Consider the following 23238-nt stretch of genomic DNA (forward strand, 5'->3'; position numbering starts at 1 on the left):
TCAAGTGCGTACAGTCAAAACTTCTTGTTGTTGTAGGGCGCCAAACTTTGTCTTACGAACTTTGTCTTTGTAAAACAAGAGTCTGGTTGCCCCGTTAGGGCAACCACACTAATAACCGTGAATAAAGTGTTAGAGATACAAGAGTCTGGTTGCCCCTTTAGGGCAACCACACTAATAATAAAGTGTTAGAGATACAAGAGTCTGGTTGCCCCTTTAGGGCAACCACACTAACTAGAAAGGTCGCAATTTTGAAAAATTGCAGAGTGTGGTTGCCGCGGCGGCTTACATATATACCCCTCCCGCTGATATCGCCGGCCTGCTACGGTTTCGAGTCACGTCTCAGGTCGCGTGTAAGTCATTCTGAGGGGATGTGACCCCCGAAATTCATGTTTTCCCGACAGACGGTTACATTTATCGCGTTTGCGGCGCCCCCTGTGGATGAAAATGGATTTGCTTTTGGAACTCGGTCGAACGAACCACCCCGGACGTGCGATTCAAATTTCGGGTGGATTGGACGTTCCGTTCGTGATTTATGGCGTTTTTCGTGATATAGGCCCCTCCTGCTAACTTTGGACGACGGTTACGGCCGAACGATACGCACTACTGAAATTCTGAAGTTGGTTTTTTAATCGTATGGGTCCAGAGGTCACGTGTGCCGATTTCTGTGACATTTGGACAAAATCTGTAGTGGGGAAAGCAAAAAGTGTGTTTTGGACAAAATTCAAAATGGCGGAAAATCCATCATGGCGGAAAAGGGCGTGGCCTATATGGGGAGATGCGTCATGACCCAAGGAATCCAGGGTAAAAATAATTGTGATTTTACGACCTACGGTTCAAGAGTTATGAGCCAAAAGGTAAAGTGGGATGTTATAGCGCCACCATGAGGCCGACCTAAAAAAATAGATTTTTAATTAATTTTAGTGATAATTAGGAAATATCCCTGAAAGTTTTGTAACTATAGTGCTTACAGTCTCAGAGGGAAAAATACTTGAATGTGTTTTTTTGCATTTCCCCATTCATGTCAATGGGGAAATTTAATTCACTAATAAATTCATATCAAATAAAATATACAACATTTCTCTTCGCACAGTACAAGCGCTCGATTCCCGATTTTTCCGGTCAATTTGACATATGGCTCAAGTGCGTACAGTCAAAACTTCTTGTTGTTGTAGGGCGCCAAACTTTGTCTTACTCCAGTAGTGGAGAGAATAAAGTGTTAGAGATACAAGAGTCTGGTTGCCCCTTTAGGGCAACCACACTAACTAGAAAGGTCGCAATTTTGAAAAATTGCAGAGTGTGGTTGCCGCGGCGGCTTACATATATACCCCTCCCGCTGATCTCGCCGGCCTGCTACGGTTTCGAGTCACGTCTCAGGTCGCGTGTAAGTAATTCTGAGGGGATGTGACCCCCGAAATTCATGTTTTCCCGACAGACGGTTACATATATCGCGTTTGCGGCGCCCCCTGTGGATGAAAATGGAATTGCTTTCGGAACTCGGTCGAACGAACCACCCCGGACGTGCGATTCGAATTCCGGATGGATTGGACGTCCCGTTCGTGATTTATGGCGTTTTTCGTGATATAGGCCCCTCCTACTGACTTCGGACGACGGTTACGGCCGAACGATACGCATTATCTAAATTCTGAAGTTGTTTTTTTAATCGTGTGGGTCCAGAGGTCACGTGTGCCGATTTCTGTGACATTTGGACAAAATCTGTAGTGGGAAAAGCAAAAAGTGTGTTTTGGACAAAATTCAAAATGGCGGAAAATCCATCATGGCGGAAAAGGGCGTGGCCTATATAGGGAGATGCGTCATGACCCAAGGAATCCAGGGGAAAAATAATTTTGATTTTACGACCTACGGTTCAAGAGTTATGAGCCAAAAGGTAAAGTGGGATGTTATAGCGCCACCATGAGGCCGACCTAAAAAAATATATTTTTAATTAATTTTAGTGATAATTAGGAAATATCCCTGAAAGTTTTGTAACTATAGTGCTTACAGTCTCAGAGGGAAAAATACTTGAATGTGTTTTTTTGCATTTCCCCATTCATGTCAATGGGGAAATTTAATTCACTAATAAATTCATATCAAATAAAATATACAACATTTGTCTTCGCACAGTACAAGCACTCGATTCCCGATTTTTCCGGTCAATTTGACATATGGCTCAAGTGCGTACAGTCAAAACTTCTTGTTGTTGTAGGGCGCCAAACTTTGTCTTACTCCAGTAGTGGAGAGAATAAAGTGTTAGAGATACAAGAGTCTGGTTGCCCCTTTAGGGCAACCACACTAACTAGAAAGGTCGCAATTTTGAAAAATTGCAGAGTGTGGTTGCCGCGGCGGCTTACATATATACCCCTCCCGCTGATCTCGCCGGCCTGCTACGGTTTCGAGTCACGTCTCAGGTCGCGTGTAAGTAATTCTGAGGGGATGTGACCCCCGAAATTCATGTTTTCCCGACAGACGGTTACATATATCGCGTTTGCGGCGCCCCCTGTGGATGAAAATGGAATTGCTTTCGGAACTCGGTCGAACGAACCACCCCGGACGTGCGATTCGAATTCCGGATGGATTGGACGTCCCGTTCGTGATTTATGGCGTTTTTCGTGATATAGGCCCCTCCTACTGACTTCGGACGACGGTTACGGCCGAACGATACGCATTATCTAAATTCTGAAGTTGTTTTTTTAATCGTGTGGGTCCAGAGGTCACGTGTGCCGATTTCTGTGACATTTGGACAAAATCTGTAGTGGGAAAAGCAAAAAGTGTGTTTTGGACAAAATTCAAAATGGCGGAAAATCCATCATGGCGGAAAAGGGCGTGGCCTATATAGGGAGATGCGTCATGACCCAAGGAATCCAGGGGAAAAATAATTTTGATTTTACGACCTACGGTTCAAGAGTTATGAGCCAAAAGGTAAAGTGGGATGTTATAGCGCCACCATGAGGCCGACCTAAAAAAATATATTTTTAATTAATTTTAGTGATAATTAGGAAATATCCCTGAAAGTTTTGTAACTATAGTGCTTACAGTCTCAGAGGGAAAAATACTTGAATGTGTTTTTTTGCATTTCCCCATTCATGTCAATGGGGAAATTTAATTCACTAATAAATTCATATCAAATAAAATATACAACATTTGTCTTCGCACAGTACAAGCGCTCGATTCCCGATTTTTCCGGTCAATTTGACATATGGCTCAAGTGCGTACAGTCAAAACTTCTTGTTGTTGTAGGGCGCCAAACTTTGTCTTACTCCAGTAGTGGAGAGAATAAAGTGTTAGAGATACAAGAGTCTGGTTGCCCCTTTAGGGCAACCACACTAACAAAGGTTGACTTCGTGAATCTTCATACGTCCTGAATAATGTTTTAACAGCCACTGATCAGTAATGACTCTAAGATGGATGGATAGACTGTAGACATTTTGTTTTGATTACTAAAATCATTCTGATTGAGATCGGAATATAATTAACACTTATTTTATCAAAAATAATATCACGTAGGCTACAGCACCCTTATATTATGTGTTCATTGACAAGAATGGTAGTCCAATGCCTACCCATTGTGAGGCATTTATTCGTATTTTAGGCCTAGTTAGAAATTAGAATTAAAAGTGAAATTTATATCAAAAGTATGATACTGGTTTCAATAGGTGCACGCTAACACAATAGATAACATAATAGAACATTGGAAAGAAAAGAAAAAAAAGGAACTGAGTATTTTTTCTTTATTTTATTTCTTCTCATTTAAAAATAAATGTCTGTAATTCAGTTAATTTACAACAACGTTTGAGAGCAAGAGTGTCTGTCCTGTTGTCTTTGTTTTGTTTGTCTGTTCACATTTGTCATTGTTTAACTGTTTTTTCGTGTTTATCACATTTATATATTTTTTTTATTATGTATTGTATGTGGAATTTACATTACCTGACATTATTATTTTTCATTTTATATAACTGAATTACTTATTATCATTGTCAATAATACTCTGAAGTTGTCATATACAAAAAATGCCTAATAAAAACAGTATTAAAAAAAAAAGTATGATACTGGTGATTCCGGGTACATGGGCATACTGTTTTTTAATCTACGGAATCTTTTGAAGTGAAAACAGTGGGTTGGCAGTTCGAATCCCGATCCCGGCGACCTTTGCTGCGTGACACTCCCCATTTCCTGTAAATCTACTGTCCTACAGGCATAAAGCCTACATTTTGTACATTGCACCACAATAGAAACAACTTTACTGTCTCTCCGCACTGGTTATATTGTCTTGACTAATAAAGTATTCAGTCGATAAAATCCAAATTGCTGTGGTTAAATATCTTGCCTAGCCCTAGATAATCTACAAAGTAAAATAGTTTTTTCAACATTTCATATTCATTTGTAACATTTATTATCTTATAGTAAGTCATAAGTAAGCAGACTTACTTTATTAGTCATATGACTAGTAAATGAAAAAGTACAATATATTTCTATCTATTAACACATCTGGTACTGTATATTAGCTGCACTATATATTGTATGTTCTTCACTGGTAAAATGACATTTGTTAGTATAAATACAAACATGTAGAATGTTCAACGAAAATATCCTTATCTAATGTCATGGCAGATAGTCTGTATCTTGCATTCACATTTCTTACATTAATTTAAGTAATAAACTTCATAGGCCTACATTATACATACAACAATCACAAAAACAAAAAGTTCAACGTTTAGGACCTAGGGAGTCCTACGAGTTAATACAGGGGGCCACTAAATATTTGTGTGATAGGAAGAAATGCATACATATACATATAACATATTAATAATATGTGTAAACAAACAAAAGGTAAAGTAGCTGCCCACCACTGTGGAGTCTGGGGGTTCGAATCCACCACGTTGCATCCGGCTTTGTCGAGCATCTTATACGATCACATTTTACCAATGTTTGGGGCCAGGAGAGGCCGGGAGGAGAGGCCTGATATTTGTCACTAGTATACTCCTACGGGCAGTTGTGGCACCGGTCAGCGGGGTGAGTTGTCCTCCTCGTAGGGGCTCCTCCCTGGCAGGTGACCCAGTAGAATAGATACAACAGCAGTAACAACACACATAAATGTCTGTGGGGAGGAATCAATTGGCATAACAACTACAGTTTGGGAGGGAAAAAGGGATTAAAAAACCAACAACTTTCATTTGGACCTTTAAATTGAAGTTGGGTGTTAGCACTCAGCACCGCCAGTAGATGTCACAATATACATGGGTATCTTCATTGGTTAAAACTGAAAGTGTCATGAAAAGACTTTAGTATGTAAGCAAATAAAGCAATGATAACCAACATCACCCTTATGGTAAGTAAAGATTCTTCCTTAGAGTATGTTTAAGATCAACGTTGTATCTTTCTGCTGGATTCCTCCTGTTGTGATCATAGATCAACCCATTCACTTCTGTATGGATATCCACAATATTACTTTTCCTGTAAACATAGAAGAAAATGTATTTTTGTAATCTTTTTTGTGATGTGACATTAAAAGTTCTTACTGGGACTGTACATTCCATTACCTTCTTTGCCCCCTCTGAAGGGCACCAGTCAGCGCCTGGAGATAGACAGAGTGGTGGTCACCTTGAGCCAGTTGGAACTCGTCTGTCCAGCAGTGACTCCACAACACATCTGCATCTGTGGGGACAACCTCTCCTCTGGACATCCAGTCCCTTCCATCTGTCTCTAAGTCCGTGTCCCTGTGAGCTGTCGTTGAACAGGTCTGTAGCTCAGGGACACTGTACCTCTGGATGAAAAAGAGTTTGGGCTTGCCGGCCAGCATGGGGCAAGCCTCTGCATTGAAGAGGCGTCTGACTGAGTCCAAGCGCAGGCCCAAGAGGTTGGACTCTGTAGCCAGGAGATCAGTGTCTGTCCCCCGGCTGATGATGCAACAGACAAAGGCGCTGACATTGTGGTTCTCTCTCTGTCTGAATATCCCTCTGAGGACTGAGAGCATGTCATCCACACCCAACCACTTGTGCAGGACCACTTTAAAATGAAGACTTTTGAATGTATGTTCCAGCATCTCTGATTGAATAAGGGAAGAATTTCAATACAGTGCCAATATGAGATTATGATATAATTGATAATATATAGAAACATTTAAACCCTCACTGACAACATAATTCAAAGAAGCATCCTGACTGATAATAATTGAGAAAGAAATGGTAGAATCTGACGGTAGGCATTGTGGTGTCTCACCTCCATCACTGCCAACACAGTCTATGATAATGCATATTCCTCTGGGATCAGAATGAAGCAAGTACTCATTCAGGGAACTCTGCAGAATAAAGGAGCAGGCAGAAGATCGTTTTATAAAGATATATCAGAGACTAGACGTGGCCTTCTTGAAAGAAGACGATGATGATATGTATAACAGGGTGATGTACCGAAGAATACAAATTGCACAAGATTACCTGCAAGTTTTGCCTACTTTCTGCAAGTACTACTGGAGAAGAAGCAAAGGATTCATGATGTGAATGCACACCTGAAATACAATAATCAGCTTGTGAGAGTGATGTTTATTCTCTGACTCTCTCTTCTCTCTTTGACCATTCACACGGCACTAGTTTTGTTCAGTATGTCATAAAAATCCCAATCTCAACGCTCAAGTTTGACGTAAGAGTAAAATGGACACTTAATCATTAATAATAGTTACCTCTAGTAACTAGAGGTACTATAATAACTTTCGTTCAAATAGTTATGCTTAATGCAATTAACGTGGAGAGCTGCACAAAAGTGTCATGCCTCCAGTGAACGACAGGTAAAACATTGGTGAATAATTAGTAGCCTACAATGACTTACCAAAGTGATGAGAACTCCTTTGTTTGTGTAGAAGAGGTAAGCAATTTGTGGTGGGATTTGATAACTGTAGAACATTCATTATTTAAAGTAATTAGTATTATGGATATCTGGAGAAAAGGTATAAGTATAGCGCATGTTAACTGTGTAAACGTTAATTACTTACAGGAGCTCTGAACCTCTGCTGTTGAATAATATGACATGGTACAGCAGTCTGTGTTTGAGATGCTCCACCTACTGTATGAAAAGCACACATTGGGAGAAATAGAATTGAATTATGTTTTGACACTGTGTCATGTGAAGTTTCTAAGCTGAGTGAGATAGGATCAAATTGTATAAGTACAACGTAATGGAATGGCTTAGGTTTGACGACAGAGTACAGCATCTTGCTGGTCCACAAGATTCGCTGCAGGCTACACCACCAAGATACCCATGTACCTGTCTAAATACTTCCTTAATGTGAAACCCATATTCGGCACAAACAAGGGACTAAATTAATTTCACTCCTATGCCTGGAATGTGGAACGTCCTACCAACAGTCATTAAGACTCCTTCAAAACCGCTCTCAAAGGGCACCTACGGACGGCTGCAATTCGAAACTGGCGGCGCCGCCTCCGTAAGATCTGACCCCCCCCCAACCCCCCTTCCCCCTTACTGTATAGGCCCATATTTATCATTCAACACGGTGTCACAAAATTGGGTGTACACCCAATTTTGGGTGTACATTGTGTTGATGAATAAGGGCCTCTATGTTTCTTTTCCCTTTTTACCTCCGTACATGATTTCCTGTTTTTTATATACGTGTAGAAGTGTATATTTGTACGTCTCTAAATGTTCTGATGAATTGAAAAAGGTGGACCCTGTGTGTCGTCCACAGTAACAGTCTTTGTATTGAGTTATACTTTCATGTGAAATGTACTCATTCTGCAATCTGTTAATAAATACTTCAATTAATCAATCAATCAATCAATCAAACGTCTATATTTCTTTGTGATTATATCCCTAAAAGGACTGGGGAAAGTGCCATACAATAAATATGTGCTAATTATGTTGCGAATGTATGTCCACTACACATAAAACAAGTAATTAAACTTCTCAGTGAGCATATAAGATATTATAAACTAGCCTATGTCTAATCATATTTCAACACAGTAGTGGAAAAGGTTAAATCAGCACTCACCTGACCTCTGGTACATAGAAACCTTTTTGGCCAGGTCAATCCTGTCAATGTTTCTCAAACATTGCTCTATAAAATCCACACTTTCAGGTGAAACTTTGTCCAATTTCTCCAGTTCAACAGCAACATCAAGGAAATTCTGTTACAGAAACGACAAAGAAAATTCAATTGAAGTGGATCTCCCACACCCACAGTGTGAAGAATTGTGACAGTATGTGAAACTAATATTATTACTTTTACCTTGATTTGGTCTATCTTGTTTCTTGGAAATGTACCACTCAACAAAAATGTCATACTTTTAAGGTCTTCTGTGGCCATTTCCTCGCTTAGATCTGACATCAGTACCCTGTGAAAAGTGAACGTACAGTATAGGCCTATTATATGTTCTTGATATGACTGCCTATACACCTCAACGTACATAAACTATAGACTATTATAATGCCACTCACCTGAATCTTGATAAATGCCTATGCCCCAAAATCCCCTCCAACTCCTCCTTGTTAGTTCTTAGCACCTTCTTCAGAATATCAAAACGTTTCAGGGCTAAAACCAATTCCACCAGGAACAGGTGATCCATCTGAACCTCGATCAGCTGCGACTTAATCATCTCTTTCACACCTGCCACACTACTACTACTGTCTATGTCCAAGCTTCCACACAAGTAGAGCACCGTCCTGCGTTCACCTGAGCTGAGGGCCGCAGTTATTTCATCAATCATCTGAAGGACTTGTAGGCCTATGTTCACGTTCACCAAAGCCATGAAGGGGAGAAGCGCGGATAACTGAAATATTAAGATAAGAATCAAATTAGGTAATAAAGAAAAACTGAAACAGTATGAAAAAGTCAGTAAACTACTATGGCAATTTTGGCTATAATGAGATGATTAACCTTTCGGTCGGCGGAAAAATCGAGGGGCGAGATAGTTTAGGCCAGGGGCGGCCGTACCTGATACGCGGCTACGAAAGGCCTATAGTCTAGTAGCCAGCCCATAGAGCCCCATTGTAAACCCGGACATGTTGAGTACACCAATGTTTTATGTTATAAATGTTTAGTATGGGTCCCCAGCATGTAGAAACTGCTGGATGCTAACTTGCATATATATGTTGAGCAATTTCTCGGGGGTTTTCATGATGCTGAATCCATTCCAAGCATTAGTTTTCCAAAAAATCATTGGGCTAAAAACGGCCATGCCCATGCCCACTGACATCATCACATTTGTGATGATGGCAATGGCCGTTTTTAGCCCAATGAGTGATATTTTTGCGAAACTAATGCCTGGAATAGATTCAGCATCATGAAAACCCCCTAGTTTGACATGTCACATACTACATAATGGTATCGTCACATATTATGCTAATTCCAAAAATTGCTCAACATATGCAAGTTACCATCCGGCAGTTTCTACATGCTGGGGCCCATACTAAACATTTATAACATAAAACGTTGGTGTACTGAACATGTCCGGGTTCACATTCTGGCTACTAGACTACTACATATATTGTAACATAACATTATTCATGATTTCATGATGATTGTAACCCACCAGTCCAGGTAATAGTAACACAACCCTGCCGTTGTTGTAAGCAATAAAGTTGAGTGAAGCGGCTCTATAATTTATTTCGTGAAATGACTATAGGCTAGGCAGTTTGTGATACATTATAGACTATAGAAATAGCACTGACAGTACCTACCGTTTAGAAGTTAACGCTGAAAGACCGAGGACGTTTTAAAATGAATTTATATGCTAGGTCTATAGGCTAGTATAGACCTAATCATTGTGGATTTCCAAATTTCCTATGACGCATTTCACTTCACTTTTTCACTTTCGACAGAACCTAGCCAGAACCATGACGATCAGTAGCCCAAATAACGGAAGTGGTCCTATAAAATCCCCTGATGCGTGTTTACTTGATGATGCATAACAAGCCTCCCGATAGCGAGCCTAAATACCGAACAGGTGATTTTCAAAAGAAATAGAAACTGACTGGATATGTTGCAGACAGCAGGCTAAAAGTGAAAGTAAAGGCAGAAAGTGAAAGTAAAACTCATTGCACAAGGTCGCACTTCAAACATCAACACAAAGATTGCTTGAGGCTAGCCATAATCAGCCAAAAAAATCGAGATCCGTCTTTATAATTATTAATAACTTCCTTATTAGCACGCGCGCGCGCACACACGCACGCACGCACACGCACGCACACACACACACACACACACACACACACACACACACACACTTTTATTATGCTTTGGCTCCCCCTTCCTACACCTTAGCCTTAGCGCATGTTCAAAATAGTTCCGCTAACTGTGGCCAATAGCAGTGCGCTGTGGTTCAGCAGTGTGGTGGGGAGATCATTGGAAGGTGCTGCTGCATTCATTCTGAGGAGGAGGATATTCGACCTGGCCCGTCGTCCGCCTTGGCAAACCCAAGCCTGTGGATTGTTGCGCTTGACGACACAGTGACCAGATGACATTACTGTAATGAGGATTCATCTTTGGGGTAAGTATTTAATCCGTCCGTCGCTATAACGCACAGTAACGGGCTTTCTAAAGTGGTCGCAGTGGACACATCAGATGTGTGTGGATGTGAATGGACCGATGGAGGAAGCGTTCATTGTTTGTTATTGACAGCGTTAGACAGCAGCAGTAATATAGCGGCTCCGCCGGGGCGCTGAGAAGAAGCCAGTCATGTCGTCGGCCTAGTCACGAGTCACGACGCCACCGGGTGACTGACTGGTGAGAAACTGGACGATGCACAGCAGAAGCCTGACCGGGTAACGGCCACCATATGATATAGGCATATAGCTGCGGCTAAACGGCCAACACACACAAGCTAGTAGCCCACTCGGCTAGCAAAGCATAGGACTATACGTTACGTGTCAGGCTTCCGTGACTTGACCTGCACCGATGTTTGCTGCTAGCTTCATATTTTTTTGCACAATCGCACGAGAGTGTCGCTTGCCCAGAATAACCGCTAGCTTGCCTTGTCAGTTCTTCTTGGCGACACAGTCACACAGTGACTTATGATATTCACGTGCTTCCCCTTGGTCAGCACTACGTCGATAGATAAAACCACGTCTAGAATAGCGCACCCCTCCTGCCAGCCTCTGTGTGTGTTTTTCTTTTGATAATTGTCAAGAAACGTGTTGTTGTGAAATTACACCGTCCCAATCTCAAACAGACAGTGACGCCGCCGGGGGGCATTGGGGCAACGATGTAGCTATAGGACTGAAGATACAGATAATTCCATGCCATCTGCTGCTCATTCTCGATCATCATCCTCTCCTCCTTCTTTCTCCCTCCCTCGACTCAGCTCCTCTGCCATGTGTTTGGAATGGGGACTAGTCTGTCTGTCATCAGAACAGCCATCTATTTCATGTTTCATCTATCTCAGAATGAGAGAAACGCCAGTTTCACACGTAATCTGTCATCCATCTCCAGGAGTTGGATTTCTGCTTGTTTCTGCTCTTTGGCTATGTGCTCCAAGCCGTTATTGATAAGCTATTTGGCCTGCAGCTTATTCTGCTCTCAACTATGTTAGGTACACAGTAGTATGCCTGCCGTGCCTAGTTCATAAGATGTTCTATGCCAAGCAACTCTGAATTGTGTTAGCCACCAGTGCCAGCCAGTATTGTGAAGTCAGTGATTTTGCTTATTGTCATTGTCAACTTCAATTGGGATTCCATTTCTCAAAGACACAATATGAGAAAAATAAAGGGAAGCTCCGCACACTCAGATCTGCACACAATCAATGTATTTATTTAGCAAGCTTTCGGTCTACTGACCTTCTTCAGGCAAAGTAAAGACACAATAAAAATGTCCAGCATTTCAGGAGAACCTGTCAACTCTTTTATTATGTTGCTGCAGTTATGGGGCCATATATGCTATTTATAGCTTAGCTACATTGGTAGCTTGATGCTTTAGAAGGGCACTTGTTGATGACTTAAAGTTAATGCTATAGCTCCATCAACCAACAGTGAGAGTTCCCCCCCTCCATGTTGAACATGCATGTATAACAGGAAAGTGACAGTGTTGATTCACATCTCGGCTGCTGCTGTTGTACTGTACATACTGTACACTAGTCTGTGACAGCACTAAGCCTAAACATGCTGTAGCACTGCACTGCCCAGTGTGGGCCCTGCCCTGCTCCAACCACTGCTGTCTCCCGCCCACAGGGGACACGCACGCCTAAGGGATCAAAGCTGTAATTAGCTTTCCATGGATTAGCAATGGGGACTGTTATGTTCTCCACTGTACTCACTCCCACAGAGGACGAGGATCATACAGGCAGTGTGACCCCCCACCCCCCCGCAAAAAAATCGAGAAGATTTCAGTGGTGGTGTTTGTTGTTGTTCCTCCACAGGCCAAGTGAAAACACAGGCCCCAGGCCTAGATGTTCTCCAACATGACTATTCTGGAATGTTAGTGTAGATTAGAATGGCATTTCATAAATTGATGGTTGCAACTATCGATTATTTTCTTGGTGAGTAATCGAGAAGCAATAATATAATATATCGAATATTGATTGGTTTAACAACTTGCACTTACTGTAAATACGCCAGGCATAGGTCTACTAAACAGGCTCACGTGTCGCATCATGTGTCACATGTGACTGTGAGCTGCTTTGTTGTAAAGAAAAAAAAGTAACATTTTACAATTTCCCCCCACAGTCAATTATTTTATTAAAATACATTGTCATAAAAGTTAAATAACCAATTTACTAAATGAGTTTAACTGTTGCGCACCTAAATGGATTGTTGCGATCCCATTCACTTAGTCATTCAATGGCATAATTTTGTTTTTAGCATGGCAGACAGTGGGGGTAGTATTCATGCCATTAATGTTGCATGCTGTGCAGTCAACCAGGAAGCTAAGCACGAACTTGACACATGTCAAGTTCGTCATGTGGAGAGAATGGCAGTGGTTCGGCATGGGCTGACTCACTGTCCTGCCAGGTATGAGGTCTATTGATGTGTCTGATATCTTAGTGATATACATACACACTTACAGTATCTCTCCTCCATCTCTGCTAGAAGCCTCTCAGCCAAACCAGATATCGCAGTGGTCCTACCATGGGAAAATTTCTAATATGGAGGTTGAGTAGATTTATTCCCAGATGTGGGACTTGCAATTCCGACTATTACATGTTATTTTAGGGGTCTTTGTGCTACTGTACTGACAAGAAAGACAGTTGCAGCTGTGATTGGTGTTTTGGAATGTAAGACTGTCTGATTTGGCATGATGCTTGTGAATAATGAATATGTCTCCCCAGGGGAGAAAAAACGAAAGGCTTAATTTTCATTGTTCAACTCTATCAATTTCAGACAATATTATTTCATTGTGCCCACAGGCTGTCGTCCTATGACTGACTGCAGACGAGAAAGTGCTATCGTTGCAATGTAGTCCTATCATCGATAACATGTCATGTTAGTAGAGGCTTAAATGGTAATCCACTACCCTGTGCTGGACAGTAGGCCTGTAAAAAAAAATCGATTCGAGTTAGAATCGCGATTCTAATGCTGTCCGATTCAAAATCGATTCTCATTTTCCAAAAATCGATTTAAAAAAATCGATTTTTTTTTTTTCTTTCACAAATGTACCTGTGCGTGCAATGCATTATGGCCTGGGTTTCTGCGTAGTGCATTTACTACCAGCTAAGCTAAGCCTGCCAATTGTATTTATTTTACACCTGTTTTAATACTAATGTATTGTTCTGGTATTGAGTGAGAAGAGATTTTGTAACTTTTGTACTGGTTCAAATTTGTGCAAGCTAAATAAATGAGACATGTTCTCTTACTCTTGGATTTAACCTTTGTGTGTAACACTAGAAGGTCTAAGAGGTCATTTTGACCGTTTTTTTTATTATTTTAAAGTTGATTATCTTTGCCCATGAAGCTTTCAGAAGGTTCCCCTTCCATGAGCATCATCATCCATCACCATTCTATCATCTCAGAAAATCTTGACATCTGAAAAAAATTCTAAATGTGAATTTAAGCACATGCAAATTTAGCTGATTTTATTTCAGACCTTCTAGATCATTCAGTTGATAAAACCTTTACAATTATACAAGCTTTTTACTAAATGTACTCTGCTTTCATGCCAGAAGACTGGAGTAGATCATGCTAAAATTCTATTTAATTGTTTTTAATAAAATAAACTGCTTTAGAATCGAAAAAAATCTTTTTTGAATCGAGAATCGGAAAAATCGAAAAGATCGTTTTTGAATCGAATCGTCACCCCAAGAATCGGAATCGAATCGAATCGTGGGACACCTAAAGATTCGCAGCCCTACTGGACAGCATACAAAATTCTGTCCACTGAGGTTACACTTTCTTTTTCTTTTCTTATGGTAACATGTTCCTTAAGAGATGAAGCCCTAAAGAGTGAAAACTGGTAGTGGTAGATACTAGATAATGAAACCTCTCAAATCAGATTCAGTTCCTCATCAGGTTGTTGGGGAAAGAACTGAAATGGGTGGTGGCACTGTGATTCAGTTTAATGGAAAACTGTAAAGCCCAGAGTAGCCGCTGTAGTATCGACTGAACATGATCTGTGTTATTGACAAGCAGGGCATGCCGACAGCGACACACAGGAGGCCTCCCATTTCCATTGGACCCTGGACTGTGATCATTTTATTTTTTCTTTGTCAAACTGACTCTGCGTACTAATGTGTGCTGCAGGATAGGGTGATGTTTTGTTCAACACCAGGTGAGGGAAGTTGTGAACCGAGAGTACTTCAACAGAGTAAAAAATGCTATATAAATTGGATGTGTTAATAGTTATTAAATATATATTATTAGTTAGAGGCTATCCAACAGAGAGTCTAGCCTGCCTTTGTTTTCTTTTTCAGACGACTATGGAAGATATTTCTGTTTAATTATGGGAGTCTCTTATGCTGACAGTGTTTGTCCTTTCACTACGTATGTCCATTATTACAACAGAATTTACACGTTTATTTTTGTTTTGTTTCCCTGAAAAGCAAAGCTTTTGCACACCTACAAGCGACAGGTGCGTAGGAGAGGGTACGGTGCCCCAAATATGAACAAGGAAAACAACCGCACACTGTTTTGTTTCCCTCCCATCCCTTATCTAACATCTGCTTGCAAAAGCAAGCTGGACTTGACGCGCTAAAAGCAATGCTGATTATAAGCATGCACCATACTCACTGCTGCAGTCAGTGCAGTGGCGTGATACCATTTTGATCCAAAAGCCTGGTCTCTCTTATGACAGGACCAACTGTGGCTTCTTAACAGGAGGAAATGACCTCCTGCTGTTGACCGAAGCACAATGGATGTCAGCCAGAAAGTGTGTGTCGTGCGTGCGCATTTGCGCGCCCCACAGGCTTTCTATCGTTTTACACTGTCTCACAATACACCAGGAAGTTGAGCATGGTGGGATTGCCAATATTTCTAACCTGAGATATCAGGTTTTACTCTTCTTTGAGTCCCCATTCTGTTCCAGTTCTTATTGCTTTGCTTGTTCTTCTGCTCTGTATGCCAGTCATGACTCTACGTATGCCTGCTGCTGCCTTAACTTGAACACATGCCAGTCCAGTTAATTCGAGCCTGGGAGGGAGCCTTTGATTTATTGTATTGCAAATAATGTATTGTGATATGATGATGGAGCCTATGTGAAAGGAAAGTCACTGTAGGCTCTTGCCGAAACAAGCTCTGTGAAAAATATCAGCTAGGGCTGTTTGTAGAATAGCAAGGCTTGTGTTATTACGCTACCATGGCTGAGATATTCTTAGGTTTTAGGTAAGCCCTTGGTGGTAATGTCCCTAGGCTGGTTATATTGTATGGAGATGGAGGGTAAGGGACCATTTTCAACATGGTCCAAGGCAAGCCAGGAAACATGCATAACGTTTTGGCTTACCAGCCAACATGACTATTAAAAATCGACCAGCCAGTCAGACCTTTTCTTACCGGCCGGCCACTGTTTTAAACAAAAGTGTCCATTTAGGCAGAATCACTAATAGAATAAACAGAAGATATTATCAATTTATCATACAGCTCATAATTATTGTATTGGCTTGTTATTATGGTAAATTATATTTTGGTAAATGATATGGGCGCTAGTCCCTCCTATATCCTATGTCCAGCTTTTAGTGTGAGTGTAAACACAAGCTTTGTCCTAACACAAACGATAAATGCCATTGATAATGAATGGCCAATTGGCCATTTCTATGTCATTGTCCCAACACAAACATTAAATGGCTTTGATAAATGAATGGCCAGTTTTCAGTGTTTGTGTAAACACAAACAAGCTGGACATAGGATGTGATTGGCCGGAATGAGATGATGTATGATATGATGGTAAGAGCGCCCCTCACTTCACACAAGTTTGATTAAAAAAAAAAAAAACATCCCAGCTAGGCATCGTCTCCCAATGTTCATGAATGTGCCTGCAGTTGTTGCCAGCAGCAGGCCATCACTGACCAACAAGCTTAAATTCCATTCAGCCTGCTGCAGTGGGCTGTGGGATGCACTAAGCCAAAATGTCTAATTGTTTATTTTTAAGCTGTAGGATGCAATTTGATTTAATACGCATTATGAAACTCTGGGACATGGTCAATTGTGGGGCCTAGATCGCTGGGAGGTATACATAGCACCAGAGTGCCTACTTTCAGCACACATTTTGTTGTTCTGAATTGCAGGGGAAGAGGAGTGCTTGTTTTGGTTTCCTCAATGCCATGTTTTAGTCTCACTCTGTCTAGTATGGACATGGTCACACTACAACACAGGCTCCCAATTTTATTTTGAGGACAACAGATACCTTTTGTGGAGCATACATGACCAAAACAGTCACCATTTCATGCCCTGCAGTTTGAGCAAGGCTTAATTGATGTTATGCAATGCATAGCATAGCATCAACTTGTTGGTAAAGCATGAGTCGCATGAGTTGTCATTCATCAGTCCTCACTTCATTGTAAAACAAGAGGACACAATATGGTATTAATCAAAAGTTGTAAATGTCATTGTCACAAAATGAATACCTTTTCTCAAATGTTCCTCAGCATACACCATACACATGTAATTTGCATTTGTACAGGAGAGAAGACCGGATGAGGTATCATACTGACTACGCACTTGCGCACACACACACACACACACACACACACACACACACACACACACACACACCCTTGTCTTATGAAATGACTGAGTGCAAGATTTTTGTCTTCGTCTCCTTCACAACTAGAAGTTCACGAGCCTTCGGCGAGCTCACATCTAACGCTGTACGTTAATTTTTTTTGTCCTTGAGCAAGATGCTGAACCCCTAATTGCTCCTGATGAGCAGGTTGGTGCCTTGCATGGTTTCCTCCGCCATCATACACCTATGGCGGAGGAAACCATGCAACGATACCATTTATATAGGGCCTTTATCCAAGGCGCTTTACATTGTTTCACATTCCATTGATTCACCCATTCAAATGCACCATTTACTGTACCATTTATATAGTAATTTATAACACAATTACCAATACACTTATCTTGTGTTTCTTTCTCTTTTTTGGGCATCTTGGCTGGTAAGCCAAAAAGTAATTTTTTCCTTAGATAAAGCATACCTTGCTGGATGACCTAATGATGTACAGTAGTGTAAGACGTCATCTCAACATAAAGGTAACAAAATCAGCTCTCGCTCACTTGTCCTTGATATGAGCAGCGTGTTGAGGGAAACGACAGCACTGCTCCCTTGTCTAGCTTGTAGGTGTTCCCATAAAATAGGCGTTCCCCAGCGCCTCCACACTGCAGAAGAGAATGATTGACCCTTCTGACCAAGCCTCCTAGCTGGCACACAACCCGTGGTATTCAGCAATTTTTGCAAGTGGGGGTTTCATTGTAGTAACACACCCCCCCTCTTCTCAGCTGAGCCCTAACTGACCCCATTGCCAAGTAGGTTTTTCGCCTTATGAGGCTGCCCAGTGGACTTGTGCGTGTCATGACTGCTCAACGTGGCCCATTGTTAAGAGGACTGCTGAGCTCTTTTTATGGCAGTGTCATGTTCTTCTCACTTCCCCCACATTCAAGTAAAAAGCTTAACTTGCCCGCACACGCACACTGTCAGGCAGCATAGCTAAATACTGTGGAATTAGTGGCCATGTGTCTCCAGTCTTGAGTCAGTGAACTTGTGACTGCCATCAGCTAACTTTAGCTTCCATAAGTCAAAGTGTTCTAACTTCTGCACCATGCTAAATCTCCATGTAAAATCGTGTGTGCCAGCAAAGAAGCCCTGGCATTTGTTTGGCCGTGTTTGTATTGCATATCTGTGTGTACACAGATGCACTCAACATTTGCGTAGAGTGCACCTGCATGCCTCAGTTCTGCCAGGCAGAGAGAAAGGTAGACAGGATGCTCCAAGAATTCACCTGTGCCCATGCCGTGTGTGTGTGTGTGTGTGTGTGTGTGTGTGTGTGTGTGTGTGTGTGTGTGCGCGTGCGGCCGTGCGCCCGTCTGTCCAGTGAGTACTGGCCCATCCCAACATGTCTGGCCCTGCAGCTGCAGCAGAGCTAATTTTAGCCTAGGATGTGCGTACGCCTCAGTTCCCCTAGCCTAGCCTAGCCTGTGAGAGGCTGAAGGAGAGAGTGGAAGAGAGAGAGAGAGAGAGAGAGAGAAGCCGGTTCCCCTCTTTTCCCTCATCTCTGTTGCTTACTCCCTCTTGTTCTCCCTCTCTTTCTCCTTCTGTTTACCTCTTTCTGTCTACCGCTCTCCCCTTCCCCCCCTTGCCTACCACTCTCCCTCTCTAACCTTGCCTTTTTCTTTGTCACTCCTTGTGACTCTGAAGGTAACCAAATAGGTCTGTAGTATTGTGAGTCATAAGAACAAGGTTTGTGTGACTATGTTTGAGAGAGAGAGAGAGAGAGAGAGAGAGAGAGAGTTGGTCAGTCAGTCCAGGGGGCAGCACTATTGAGTTCCGTTAAAAGGATATTGACTTAAGGTCAGAGTCTCCTACTGTACCGTTAACTGAGGGAGAGGGGTTAGATTCTGCTGCTCTTCCTGACCTTTACTTGTTTAAGGTCCGCTGTCTCCTGCCCAACCACTGACTGAGAGATCTATGCATTACTCTATGTGTCTTACTGTATGTTTTATTCACTACTTCTTAGAAAGTCAGAATACACGAGAGACAAACATTATGCAAAATTCACAATAATGATGGTCGTGAAAAAGATCTGGCTGGATGGGAACTAAAGAACCAAGCCTGCAGACAAACGCAATGTGGAAGGGGGAGATAAATAGGATACATTTATGTTTGGAGCAACAGGTGTCGTCGAACAACATGTTGCGCGACAAAAGTGACGTCAAAATGACAAAGGCTGTCGCAGAGGACGTCAGAAAAGTGAAAGGTAGCAGACGCTTCCAAAACATTTTGTGCACTCTGATTGGTGCACAGAGATGCACGAGACCGCATTCACAGACGAGGCTGTTGGCGAGTCTCGGACAGTATGAATGCTCATATTGCAAAACGTAGTAGCAGTGAGTCACTCTGAACTTATCGCTTCAAGCATAAATTGGCCATTAGTATGGTGTTTTTTACTGAGTGGGATTCTCTTCAGATTATCCATTTACATTTTAAGCCTGATTTATACTTGATCGTACGGTGGAGTATAAATAAGGGGGGGGGGCTCATAGTACTGCATGGTAGGAGGACAGTCTGTCGACTCTACAGCAACATCCATCCACTTATCTCACATTCACGTAAGCTGCTGATTATATTATTAACATCGCTGTAAATGTGTGCAGGAATCTCCCACATAAGTACTAAATCTGTGGGAATCCATTAAATTAAGTGCAATTCCACGCAATCCCGTGCCAAAATTCAGGCTCTGACCAAGCACAACAAACTGAGTTCCACACTCATGTATTGGCTATGAATAAAACTGCTGTAATAATGTGAACATCCCAGCAGTGAGTTGCTACTAGCTGGTTCTTTTTAGGAGCGGTGAGGCAGAGGAATGGAGATTACCACTGTGTGACTGCCTGGTCAGATATTAGAATGAATCCCCTTTGCCTTTGGGAAAGTGTCTGATGTGTCAGATGTGTGTTTTGTGTCTGAAGTTTAAATAACCGGCAAAGAAATCCACTAGCAAAATAGACACGGTTAGGCATGTTGCTTAGCTTCTTGTTTTTCATACAGTATGTGAACATGTTGTTCGATTACTTAGGGAGTGTGAACAACTGAGTGCATTTTGTACTCTGTGTTTGTGTTCACTGTTCTATGTGTTACTGACTCACTGTCCGTGCTTACACGCAAGCACTCTGTTGACTGCGCCTCACTACCTGCCTGCTCGACTATAGAATTGCTCTGCGAGAAGACAACAGCAAGTAGCTTACGAATAAAGCTTTTGTTTTACAGCAGTATTGAAGTTGGTTTGACATGAATGAATGATCAGTGATTTTGCATTTTTTTACATTTTACATTTTTATGCCACAATAATTTTTCACCCAGTGTCAATTGTCTAATATAATCCTGGGCGCTACACTCCCTCTGCCAAACTGGAGAGAGTAACGGACTGACCTCATGCTTCCTTCAATGAATATGTATAATGGTTATTTTCTTCAATGGCGAAAAATAACAGGAATTGGAATAATTAATAGATTTCTGTCCCCAAAAGCCCCATTCTGAGCAGCTTGTTAGTTTACATTAATACATTTTGTAAACTACTATGTGACATTTGTATAATGTTCTCTTTCGTGAATAAAGTTTTACATTTATTAAGTAAAAGTTAGTATTACATTTATTAAGTAAAAGTTAGTATTACTATTATAATATTATTATAAATATTAATTTCTGAGCTGTTTGTACACATTGGAATTGTTAAATACACACACACACACACACACACACACACACACACACACACACACACACACAAAATCAAAGGAGGAAAGAGAGAAGTGGCTTGCACAGAACAGGCACAGGGCTTGCTGGGGTTCAATAATTCATGGCTGACTGAGCCGTTGTGACCTTGAAAGATCGCCGTGCAGGACTGCTGAAACCTGGCACTGCTCATTTTAGAGCTGTGGGGACTGGGGAGTAGCTGCCTGGGACACACACCACACGAATACAGACACCCTGGGCTAGCAGCTGTACCTCTTTGTTAGAAGGGTTTCTTTGTTCTTGTTAAACGTGCACAGGGAATCATCATGTCATCAAATCATTAAAATGTTAAAATAGGGAAATAAACTCACAACATGCCTGTAAATCGGCTATTCACTATTTCTATCATCATTTAGTCGATTACAAAAATGAAAATCGATTTAAAGTGTGGACTGTGGAGGGTTAGTTGATGATACACAATGAAAAAGTGTGCCTTATTATTTAATAATAAATAATAAAACTTTATTTGTATAGCACCTTTCATGACATGAAATGCAGCTCAAAGTGCTTTACAGAACAATGGAGAATAAAAGAAAAGCAAGGCAACGACATTAAAAAACAAGCAGTAATGCAATACAGTGAGGACATGAATAACAAAAATAAATAAAAGATCAATTAAAAACAATGTTGTAGAAGTGGGTCTTGAGCTGAGCTTTAAAAATGTCTACAGAGGCTGCCTGACGAAGGTACAGTGGGAGCTTGTTCCATGCCGACGGCCCGTAGAAGCAAAAAGCTGCTTCCCCGTATTTTTTAGTTGCCATTTTCTTTTGGCAAAGCGAGCAGGCCAGCAGTGGAAGACCTTAGGGGGCGGTTTGGGACATATTTAGGCAGGCAGTCATGTAGGTAGGAAGGTGCGAGACCATTGAGAGCTTTATAGACAAGTAAAAGAATTTTAAAATCAATCCTAAAAACAACCGGAAGCCAGTGCAGTGATGCCAAAACTGGAGTAATATGTTCTCTCATCTTAGTTCTAGTTATTTGAATAATTGAAAGGGTAATCAATAGAATAATCCATCGCTAAGAAAATAATTGATGGGTGCGGCCCTATATAGCTGTACTGTAGATATACAGTATTAGTTGTTAGGTGGACTTTTTGAAAATGAAATGTGGAAATTTGGCGACAGCCCTACAGTTAAGTAGTGCCCTTTATTAAATGTAAGTGTGCGTGCTTTCAGAACAATGCACAGATGAGATAAGAGTTTTTTTGTGAGGGTGAGTGGTGACTTAGTGTTAAAGTGCAACAGCTTTAACCTCTTCAGGTTTGAAGGTGCTTGCAGATATTAATTTAATATTGAATATTAAAAATCCAAAGCCATAATTCCATTCTATGTAGCAGTCATAGTTTTAGTGTTATGCTATATGACCTATGTTGAACTATGGACCTTGAAGCACTATCACATCATTATTCCTGTGTAACAAAAGTATTGAAGAAAACACCAGAAACTAGGCCAATGATGAACCAAAGCACCAGCCACCACTGGCAGAGAAGCAAAGCGGAGGGAAAACATTGGAACGACTCGCACAAATTAATCAGACGACTGTCTAGTCAGGTGTTGTACCGTACTTCCTTATTTTGGGTGGAACCGTGCGGTTACAGGATCGTTCTGTACAGAGCTGAGCCTGTACTCAGTGGTGGTTTGTTTACAGTAGATTAATGAGTTACCACTGATGGATCGTCTTGTGATTCACCACTATAATGAATGATTTGTATTGTGTCAGGCACTTAGAGGGGAGCCTTGCACTCAAGCGGTGCTGTGGTGAACATAGACTCAAACTGCGGTACTCGGTGGCAGTGCTTGGAATATAGACTACACATGCAGGACTTTGGAGATTGTCATTAATGCCTCCTGTTGCTGCAATTTTCTCTAACCAGTGTTATTGTCTGTCATGCTTTTGCAAGCATGTGTACGCGCACACACGCGCATGCACACGCGCACGCGCGCACTACAGCAGTAGTGTGAGCTTGATCACAAACGTGGTGTCTGTCCTCATGGACAGACAACACGGATTTGATTGTGTTTGTACTAGCTTTGTTTGGGAGGAGTGGAGTGTTGTGTGTAGATTAGCATGCTAGCAGTGTTGCATATTTTGGCAGCCAGCAGAAGACAACTCCAGCTGGCAGAGGGATAGGAGAAAAGATCTGTTGCTCTATCTTTGTCTCACAGATGTGAACAGAACACATACTCCGACCCACACTGATGACGGAAGGGGCTATGATGATTTCACACCAGATTATCGATAGACAGGCAGTACACTGGAGTGCTACCCGCTTTTTAAATTGCACATAATGAAATGCAGGAGTCAGCAGGACGTTGCGTTCTTGAAAACTCGGACACAAAATAATCACCTGCGCAGAATTTCTTGTCAAA

General features: G+C 41.5%; 2 protein-coding genes across 3 annotated transcripts in view; one reads left to right on the top strand and one right to left on the bottom strand.

The window, feature by feature from the left end:
* Positions 1-3735: 3735 nt before the first annotated feature.
* The window catches only part of LOC308331277 (CASP8 and FADD-like apoptosis regulator), a 265394-nt gene continuing 245891 nt past the window's right edge, over positions 3736-23238 (bottom strand). The window contains exons 2-11 of the mRNA XM_080786634.1: positions 9682-9747; positions 8440-8771; positions 8231-8336; positions 7994-8129; positions 6980-7050; positions 6817-6880; positions 6429-6499; positions 6214-6292; positions 5535-6039; positions 3736-5448 (exon numbers count right to left, since the gene is read on the bottom strand). Of these exons, the coding sequence (XP_080642760.1) occupies positions 5319-5448; positions 5535-6039; positions 6214-6292; positions 6429-6499; positions 6817-6880; positions 6980-7050; positions 7994-8129; positions 8231-8336; positions 8440-8750 (1473 nt within the window). The 5' untranslated portion in view covers positions 8751-8771; positions 9682-9747 and the 3' untranslated portion in view covers positions 3736-5318. The remainder of the gene's footprint in view (positions 5449-5534; positions 6040-6213; positions 6293-6428; positions 6500-6816; positions 6881-6979; positions 7051-7993; positions 8130-8230; positions 8337-8439; positions 8772-9681; positions 9748-23238) is intronic.
* LOC308331176 (hyccin 2) overlaps positions 10347-23238 on the top strand; it is a 51526-nt gene continuing 38634 nt past the window's right edge. For both annotated transcript variants that reach the window (XM_080786420.1, XM_080786421.1), the window contains exon 1: positions 10347-10490. The gene's annotated coding sequence lies outside the window, so the exon portion shown is untranslated. The remainder of the gene's footprint in view (positions 10491-23238) is intronic.

Source organism: Protomyctophum bolini (assembly GCF_963924005.1).
Source record: "Protomyctophum bolini genome assembly, chromosome: 16".
NCBI classification, from domain to species: domain Eukaryota; kingdom Metazoa; phylum Chordata; class Actinopteri; order Myctophiformes; family Myctophidae; genus Protomyctophum; species Protomyctophum bolini.